The sequence below is a fragment of the Larimichthys crocea genome, chromosome III, assembly GCF_000972845.2.
Source record: "Larimichthys crocea isolate SSNF chromosome III, L_crocea_2.0, whole genome shotgun sequence".
NCBI classification, from domain to species: domain Eukaryota; kingdom Metazoa; phylum Chordata; class Actinopteri; family Sciaenidae; genus Larimichthys; species Larimichthys crocea.
Genome location: NC_040013.1, coordinates 3,679,814 through 3,689,038, shown reverse-complemented (window position 1 = coordinate 3,689,038; position 9,225 = coordinate 3,679,814). Strand labels below are relative to the sequence as shown.

The 9,225-nt window shown below is 40.9% G+C and overlaps 2 protein-coding genes across 2 annotated transcripts; one reads left to right on the top strand and one right to left on the bottom strand.

Annotated features, from left to right (window-relative positions):
- Positions 1–167: 167 nt before the first annotated feature.
- nkx6.3 (NK6 homeobox 3) lies at positions 168–2,700 on the bottom strand. Its single transcript, XM_027277686.1, has 3 exons — positions 1,615–2,700; positions 971–1,140; positions 168–679 (listed from the first exon to the last, which is right to left on the bottom strand). The coding sequence occupies exons 1-3, from the start codon at positions 2,027–2,029 to the stop codon at positions 449–451; spliced, it is 816 nt and encodes a 271-aa protein (XP_027133487.1). The 5' UTR covers positions 2,030–2,700; the 3' UTR covers positions 168–448.
- A 1,716-nt stretch (positions 2,701–4,416) lies between these two features.
- Positions 4,417–6,984, top strand: LOC104935316 (E3 ubiquitin-protein ligase NEURL3). The gene is made up of 4 exons (XM_010751136.3): positions 4,417–4,726; positions 5,618–6,130; positions 6,266–6,397; positions 6,490–6,984. The coding sequence occupies exons 1-4, from the start codon at positions 4,693–4,695 to the stop codon at positions 6,651–6,653; spliced, it is 843 nt and encodes a 280-aa protein (XP_010749438.3). The 5' UTR covers positions 4,417–4,692; the 3' UTR covers positions 6,654–6,984.
- Positions 6,985–9,225: the final 2,241 nt, after the last annotated feature.

Here is a 9,225-nt window from a genome sequence, read left to right as displayed (position 1 = left end):
TGGGCTTTATTGATGCATTAATAATTTTTTTTAACCATATGAGTTTTATTTTGAAATTAAACTCATCCCCAACTGTTCAAAAGGAGAAACACATGACGTCAGGTCGCTTTCTTTTTTTTATTTTTTATTTATAATATTATCAACAGCATCATTCATTTTTGTTGTTGTTTTTTTTACATAATTTTCTTGTTTTTACAAAACCGTGTGTGACACAACCCCCCTCCACATGTGAGTGTAACACCAAACAGGCCGGAGATCAGTTCTTACAGTAACTTATAAAAGTAAACGTCTTTTCAGCTTCATTTTTACAGCCTGTGTCATCTATTGAACACGTTAATGACCTCTCCTGAACATGCTTAAATGCTCATTCATTAAATTTTGTATTCAAAACTTTTATTACAGCATGCAGGTCTGCTGAGAAGTGTGTGTGTGTGTGTGTGTGTGGAGGTCAGACATGGTGTGGCCCGAGGCGCAGCACGGAGAAAGCCCTGCGGTGTTTGCGCAGCAGCAGTCGGATCTTGTCGTCGTCAGAGTCCGGATCCAGAGGCTTGTTGTACTCCTCGTCCTCCACCTCGTTCTCCGAGGCCTCCCCGCTCTGCCCCGCGTGGCTGGTCTGCGTGGAGGTCGGCTCGGATGCGCTCTTCTTCCTCCACTTGGTGCGTCGGTTCTGAAACCACACCTGAAACACGACAGGGTGGAGGTGAGTGACGGATGAATCTTGATCAAGGGACATGGGAAGGTATGCGAAGCATCCCTGACACCATTTTTGCATGATGGTATGAAGATATGTGTGTGTGTGACATAACTTGTTGACCTCCCTGCCCCTCTCCCATCTCACCAACCATAAAATACAATCAAAAAAGAATAAAACAAAACCAGTGGAGTTATGATCTATAAAGTCACTGTATGATTTCTTAAGCACCTCACATGAAATCCATCTTTAATGGTGTAAACACGCTGCTATCTTTACCTTGACCTGTGATTCGGTCATGCCCAGAGAATAAGCCAGTCTTGCTCTCTCGGGCCCGGCCAAGTATTTTGTCTGCTCGAACGTTTTCTCCAGAGCGAATATCTGGTGTCCACTAAACGTTGGTCTGGTGTGTTTCTTCCTTCCTGACATCTCTCCGAGAGGACCGCTGCCTGAAAACATCAAAACATGATTTTTACATAAAATTTAGATTCAGTTTGTACAAAAAAAAGGTAGGACAATATTCGTCTGCATCAGCAGAAAAATAAAACAAAAAGACTTATTAATTTATGAATGTTTGATTGGACGTTTTAAATGCCACGTAGACTCACACCCTTACGTTCTTGCTTTTGTATTTCTTTCAGGTTATGCCCTTAAAATGTTCATTTACACTCATCTAGAACATTAAAAACATGTTATATACTATCTTAAATAATTACTTTAGTTTTTCGGAACAATGCAAGCTCAATATTTTGGTCAAAACAGACATTTAACTTGTTTCTGTATCATTCGATTTGTCTTTTTTACTGAAGACAAAAAGGACATTTCCACTCTTTGTCCAGTCCTCAGAGACAGACGTGAGTGGGGGAGTTTTTGATGTGCTCGTGGTCTGGATGCTGAGTCCAGTCTGCAGTATTTAGACTCACTGTTGGTGCACTGCTGCCTCCCTCCTCTCCAGTCACATCCGCTCTCCGCCCAGCAGCTCACACTGCGACCCTTCATGGGGCACTCAGCGCCGGGCTTGGAGAAGCCGCCCAGGTTGGAGTTGTAGTCTCGGTTGTAGTACATGGACGAACCGGTGACGGAGGGCCCGAACCCTCCCATGGTGGAGTATCCGGACAGCAGGGTGGTGGTGCCCGTGGATCCCATCCCCATCATGGAGCGGCTTAGGATGTCGCTGATGCCGTGAGGAGTCCCCGCCTGCAGCTGGCTGTTGAGGGCCGGGTTGAGCTTGTAGAAAGAGTTGGGCACTGAGTACTGGCACACTGGTGCCTTGAGGTCCGAGGGGAACTGGTTCAGGCTGTTGTTGAACAGGAAAGACCCCTGGATGTTTGGATCCATGGGGAGTACTGTAACTCTGCCTCCAGGTCTCAGTAACACATCCAATAAGATCCAGGCAGGAAAAGACCTCTGATGGGCCCACAAGGAGTTCTGTCACCCTCGGGCGATGACTGGATCTGGGATCACACCCACCGTCCCCAGATATGCAAATAATTAACCACTAATTGCAATTTTATCAAAGTCCCGGTGTTTGCCAAAGTTGTTACCACATCAGGAACGGTGTAGCAGCTGATAAACTCACTCTCGCCCTTCACCGCTTCTCAACCACAGTGTGGTCTCTGATAATCCCATATCTGAAGTCTGGTGGCGAGCCCCCTGGACACAGATTTCAGTGTTCTCCCAAAGACGTGCGCCTCCTGCCAGCTCTCTCCTCAGATATCATAAATAAGCAGTATCTGGAAATGGAGTGGCACCTTGATAAAGATAGGCCACATTAGAATGCAGCCTGGGATTGGCCTGGGTCTCACGGCTTTAATGCCTTCCTATTGGCCCCCGCTCTGAAAGCCAAGCCTTTTATTGGAAGGCAGCAGATTAATAGTGTTTTGAACAGGTGGAGTGGGAACAAGTTGATTTTTTGATGGCCTGCCACGTCTGACCAAGTGTGGTGGAGCGGAGGCAGCTGAGCCTGGAGTGCAAAGAGGAGGAGGAGAAGAAGTGTTGCTGTTTCCTGCTTTAATGATGGAGAAATGTAGTTTTGAAACAAATATCATTGTACACAACAAAATATACATTTATGCAAAGTCTAAACATTGTATATCTGCTCCAGCTCACAGTTAGATGGTGATTATATCTTATTCCATGCTTTGGAAGGACATGCATATTTCAGAAAATGCACAGATGTTGCCAAAAATATATTTAATTAAAGCAATCAAGCAATTAAATCCTCAATCAGATCTAAATCTGTAACCTCGTTCAGTTCATAATATTCACAGACGCTCACACCACATGTGTGAATCTGTAATATGAGTATTATAAATCTAATTATATTAATGTTTTGCATTAAAAACATGAAAGTATTTTAAATAAAATATTTAATTTAACAGTTTTACAAATATATATATCCTCTATTATTATTATTATTAAGAAGAAACGAATGATTGTAATTCGAAGGTTTGACCTTCGAGCAGCAGCTGTAGAAAGTCTCAAACCCTTTATGACCTCGAACTGCTTCTGTGTTTATGACACATGTTGACTTTCTGTTTCATCATATGTTGTCATCCTTCCTCTCTTTCCTGTAAACCACAGACGAGCTTCCTATAAGTCCACATACCTGAGACTGTAAAGAAATATTTGCATTTACCTGAAGAACATTTTGTAATAAACTAAAGAATCTGATGCACAGATCCACCTTTATGAACAAATATATTCATATAAATGTTAATATTATGTGATCTGTTATTCTTTTTGAATACAGGGTGGATACATCAGTACGTTTTTGTAGTTTTGCAGTTGCATCATGAACAGAGAATATTTCTTTTCTATGGAAAGAGCGTCATCACCACATGTAAAGTTCACATAAGGTCTCCGGGATATGATTCAGGAGTGGCCTGTCATGTGACAGTACAGTGGGATTTCTTTGGGGAGGAGACTCGTGATTTTTACTCATAGTAACAGAGAAGCTAGTAACTTTCCAAGAGGGGGTGATGTCATTTTGAACATCCAGTCAAGTCACATGTTAGGGAATGTCAACCAATCAGGAATAAAGAAATGATATAGTGTGTGTCCTTTAGAGGGCGGCAAAGCTCGGCATACACTCTGCGGTGTGTGATAACGGATTATCCGAGGAAATTTGGGCATTCCTATCAGTTTAACACACGATCCTCTTTTCCGCCCACATTCCCTGAGCTAGGATCATTTCAAGGAAATCCTATCCATGGTTTTTTAGGTATTTTCCATGATCTGTTGAATCAGGTGACTTTTACAGTGATTTTCCAAAAGAAGAGCGACTTTGAACTGTAAAGGGTCACACACAGGCTGAAAATACAACTTATTATCTTAAACAACAAAAACAGAAAACACAACATGAACTGAAATCAGGGTGATAACAAAAACAGAAAACACAACATGAACTGAAATCAGGGTGATGATGTTGTGAGAAAGACCATCAAGCTGTGTATTTATATCACTGTCCCAAATATATTTTGAGATATTTTATATATATATATATATATATTTTATTTAATCAGCATTTTTTTGTGCACAGAAATGTGCATGCACGTGTTTGTGTGACCTTTGCTTTGAAACATAAAACAATCACAGGAAAATGACAAATACTGAAAGTGGAACTAAACTTACACAAAACATCACACAGTCCAGCACTTTATTTTGAAGTTTTATGTTTGTCTTGCTATTTTTAAGGTCATTGATTAAAAAAAGAAGTTACTTAATAAATAATAGGATGTAAAAACATCTAAAACAGATTGTGTTCTGCGTTCTCCTGTGCTCCTGTGCTCCCTGGGTAAATTTCCAAAGTTTGGTCCCTCCCTCGGTCCCCTCCCACTTTCACTTCCCTTCATGTGCTGCAGGAATGTTTGTGTTTTCATGGAACACGTGCGCCGCTTTAAAAAGAAGCCAACACTTCCCACTTCACAACACTTCAACCGAGATATAGATGTGAGCACATCCTCTCTCAAGACGCGAAGAAAAGAAACTTTTTCTACAGGATGGTGAAGGAGGGTGACGTGATCGAGAACTCTGGTGAGATCTTCAAACAACTTGATATGGAATTTACCAATTTAACATGAAATTTGAGTTTTTATGCTGCTGCTAAACTAAATACTAATACTGAAAATAGATACAATTTGACCTTTTAGTGACACAAATTTAGTTTTTTTTAGTTTAAAAACATAATTTCTTATCGCTTCTAGGTGCAATAAAGCAAAATATTAGCAAATAAGGCAGGAGACTGTAGTAGACATGTAGTATCAATATAATAAACAGGAGGAATTGAGGGTTTTTGAAGTACCTGGAGTGGGGCACGTAACTTTGAAAAAGAAAACATTGCCAGAACATGTCAGTGATGAGATGAGAGAGAGAGTTGCTTCATGTGTGAGTCACATCTGCAACATGAACGCTTTTAGGCGATTAATCATTCAGTGGAATTAACAAACGCCGGATGATGCTCATATTGTCTTTGCATGAATGTCGCACCTTTGTTTGTTCTTCTTCCAGAACTTCAATTTCAGAATTACTCGCAGTTGCAGTTGTAAAAACCTTTATTGCTGCAGTAAAACAAGACATTATAGCATCCGGTTCAGATAACACTGATGGTTATAATGGCATAATGTGACCTTGAGGATCAAGATATGAGTTTATGATGTGTCACTTATTTTAAACAGCTTGAATTTATTAGAATTGTTATTATCTATGATTTCATATCATTTAATAATGAAATAATGTTTTTATTCACTTCCACCGTTCAGCACCTTATTGTTTACTACACTGCATCATGTTGAAATTTCCCGGCTTCTTGTTGTTGTTGTTTGTGACACATTTCTTATGCAGATGTAATCTACTGAAAAAGAATTCACTGTATGCAAACATGCATTACGCATCGTCACTGATAAGTGTGTTTTCATTCCTTTACAGTTGTCGAGTCAATGAATTCACACCGCTGTGGCCTGTGCTGCCTCGGCCCTCTGACCTTCCACACTCAGGCTGTGGGAGATAAGGTCCGTCTGAGCCAGGGGGGTCTTCTTGCAGAGAGGTCGGGGTGCACGTTCAAGAACGGCCTGGTGTTCAGCAGCCGCACGGTGAGGGTCCAGGAGAAGATCCGTCTGAGGGTGGAGAAGGATCAGTTTAACTGGCACGGAGCTCTGCGAGTGGGCTTCACCAACGTGTCGCCCTCATCCAGATCTCTGCCTCTGCCCATGATGGCCATCCCCGACCTCACTAAGACACCTGGGCACTGGGCGGCTCCTTTGCCCGAATCCCTCTGCCAAGCAGGTTCAGTGCTGCAGTTTTGGGTTTCTCACGGAGGCAGCCTGTTCGCCAGAAGCAACAACGGCAGGCCGCACAAGCTGTTTACGGGAGTGGACCTCAGCCAGCCGCTGTGGGCCATGATAGACATCTACGGCCAGACGTGCTCCATTTTTCTCCTGGGTAAGTTTACTTATAAACTATTTGTGGTGCGGAGCTGCCTGTTTTTCTTGTTTCTTAATTCACATGCACTGACAACAACAGCACCGAGTTACTGGCTGTTATAATTAGATCACATCCTTCTTTTCTTTGTTGCAGGCTCAGAGAAAAGCGTGACTTTTTACACAAGACGGTCTTGTCCTACACCTGAATACTTCACCTCACCTCAACATGACAACCACTGCAATTTGATTTCTGATGACTGCATTTCCTGTCTTGACATGAAAGCAGGTAAGACAGAGTCCAAATCTGATGTGACGAATCAAACTACGGTTCTCTCTGACGACAGTCTTATCATGGTGATTTCTCTGCTCTGATCACAGATAACCACAGTGGACAGGACTGTGTGGTGTGCATGGGAAGAGAGGCCACAGTCACTCTGCCCTGCGGCCACCGGTGTCTGTGTGCCGGCTGCGTCCGCAGAGTCGTCCAGCAGTTTGGCAGCTGCCCTCTGTGTCGGCATGACATCAGAGAACCGTCACTATGACTATCACCTGCTTAATGTGTCCCAGGAGGCCGGTTGGTGGTGAGGTGGTGCCATGTAGCTACAGCGTCCCTGCCACATGTGTCTTCCTTAAATATGTGAATGTTGTACAGCTCATGTAAGATACGAACTGCTGAAGAAACTGTTTTCTGATCATGTGCAATAATATGTGAAACTGTGATTGAACAGATAATCGATGAAGATAACTAATTTATTTTTCCACTGTACATCTCTGATGTTGTAAATATTAAATGAGTCAAAACTTTTGTGAAGCTATTTTTGTGTTTTTATATTATCTGACTGTGAAAATAAATAAATGCTATGATATCTGTCACGAGATTCTCTTTTCTGTTGTTCTTAATTTGTGTGTGTGTGATACATATTCCTTATATTTCACAACTCAAAAAGCATTCGGTGTTTACTTACTCACTTGTACGGTGATCCGCAAGTGATTATTTTACAAGGTCAAGAATAAACAGAGCGTGTCACTCATAGAGTTTGTTCCTGCAGGCTTGTACAGATAACATCAATTCATTCACAGCATTCATTAAAAGAGACTTACGGAGTTTGGAAATAGAAACTTAGCAAAGAACGATTCATATAGATAAAATACTGTCGCATGACAAATGAATCTATGCAAACAGAAGCAAAGATGTGCCCACAAAGATTCAAATATTAGTTCATCTAGTTAGTTTTTTATTTATGTATATTATGCAGCATGTCTTCAGAGGCTTCTTTAAATGTGAGAGCAACAAGAAGCTGGTTTCATTATGACTTTCTTTTTACATTTATAATGTTTTTGTTGCTGTTAAAGCCAATGATTAACAAAGTTTCTTGTTTTTCATCCTGCACTCACTTGTTAGAAACATTTAGCGACTTGCTTTTGTTAAATTTGACTTTTTGTGTGTGCGATGCAAATGCCTAAAACGTCTGTTCCCGTGAGCTCATAAAGTTAATTTGTTAACATTTATTAAAAGAGACTTTGATTGTTCTTCACATGTGAAAGTAACAACCAGGTAGTTTCATTATTACTTGTTTTTTAGATTTATAACTTCTTATTGCTGTCAAATGACTATCGAAATGATCTGTATCATAACAGCAAAGCTAATGATTACCAGAGTTGATTATAAGCTAAAATACAGGTTGGGTTTAAAGTAAGTGTCTTCTCTGTGAGGAATTAGCATCATCAGCACCAAACGTGTCACATACTCAGACTTTGACAACTCTTCAATCCCCTATTGAACGAGCTTCATGTGTTAATGTGTAAACCTGTTCTGATATATATGCACAGACACGATGAAGACTGTTAACGGGATAGGTTTAGGCATTATAATTTGTTTTCTGTATGTTGTTCAGGCTCTTTGTTTTTTCTAGTTCTTCTCATTTATTGGCTGGAAAACCCCAAAAAGTACAAAATGAGAACTCAAGTACATGTGCTCAAGACGGGGAAAGAAAAACACACCTTGTTCTGGCAGTGGAAATGCCGCCAGATGTCATACAGAAGAATCAAATGTCAAAAAGTTTTTCTTTTGCATCTTGCACATAGAAACATTTATTGTGAATGCCACACTCAGCTAGTTTCAGTACGACTCACTTGTTCACAAGTCTTCGTAATGATGACAGAGATTAGCATCGGCAGCACCAGATTTGTTATGTACACACACTTTCACAGCTTCTTATTTGTCGCCTGCTGATTCGCCAACAAACCGCAGCAGATCGCGCTAAAAACAGGCGTTGACCTCAGCCTCCCGCTGACAGTCCTGATGTATATGCACAGACTTTATGTGGATATGTTGCCCTGATATCTCACGTGTTATCAAAGCTCAATCAACGATGACAGCATGATGACAGCTTGTACTGAAGTTGAGGAAGTTTTGATGAGACACACCTTGTTCTGGCAGAGGAAATGCCAACAGATCACAATCAATGTCACCTGGAATCCTCAAATATCAAAGAGAAAATGTTCAATATGCAGAGCGACTTGCTTGTTTTGCATCTTGCACATTGACGCGCTGATGATGATTCTTCCTGTGTCTTTCTGTGTGTGTGTGTGTGTGTGTGTGTGTGTGTGTGTGTGTGTGTGTGTGTGTGTGTGTGCGTGTGTTGCAAATTCCTAAAACGCCTGTTCCTGTTAGCTTATAAAAGTTAATGTCAATTCCTTGATAACATTTATTAAAATAGAGTGTTTTGTCAGCAGCTCTTCACGAGGTTCAAAAACAGAAGTAAAGATGTATGCACACGACAAATAGTCACTATTGCTCATGTTGCACCAGGAGCCTTAACACTGAAATACTAATTTAACATGGAAACAGTATTTATTATGATATTTATGTATGTTAATGTAGCTAGTTTCATTCTGACTCACTTGTTTACAATTTGAACTGTAGCTGTGAACTTTAATCTTTATTTAAGCTGACCATAAAGCAAAATACGGACGCTTCATGCCTTAATTTGTCATCTAAACAACAAACTAATATCAGGGGTCGACCTCAGCCGCCCTCTGAGAGTCGTGATATCGATGCACAAACATGATGTAGACGATGCTTTCTGTACTTTTCTTCTGTTCTTCTCGTTC

What these genes read in the sequence shown, in the direction of transcription:
- LOC104935316 (XM_010751136.3), top strand. Translation starts at nt 4,693, where the DNA reads ATGGTGAAGGAGGGTGACGTGATCGAGAACTCTG. An exon ending in TGACGTGATCGAGAACTCTG is followed by an intron (nt 4,727 to 5,617) that starts GTGAGATCTTCA and finishes ATTCCTTTACAG; the next exon opens with TTGTCGAGTCAATGAATTCA. An exon ending in GTGCTCCATTTTTCTCCTGG is followed by an intron (nt 6,131 to 6,265) that starts GTAAGTTTACTT and finishes TCTTTGTTGCAG; the next exon opens with GCTCAGAGAAAAGCGTGACT.
- nkx6.3 (XM_027277686.1), bottom strand. Translation starts at nt 2,029, where the DNA reads ATGGATCCAAACATCCAGGGGTCTTTCCTGTTCAACAACAGCCTGAAC. An exon ending in GAGGCAGCAGTGCACCAACA is followed by an intron (nt 1,141 to 1,614) that starts GTGAGTCTAAAT and finishes TGATGTTTTCAG; the next exon opens with GCAGCGGTCCTCTCGGAGAG. An exon ending in TGACCGAATCACAGGTCAAG is followed by an intron (nt 680 to 970) that starts GTAAAGATAGCA and finishes GTCGTGTTTCAG; the next exon opens with GTGTGGTTTCAGAACCGACG.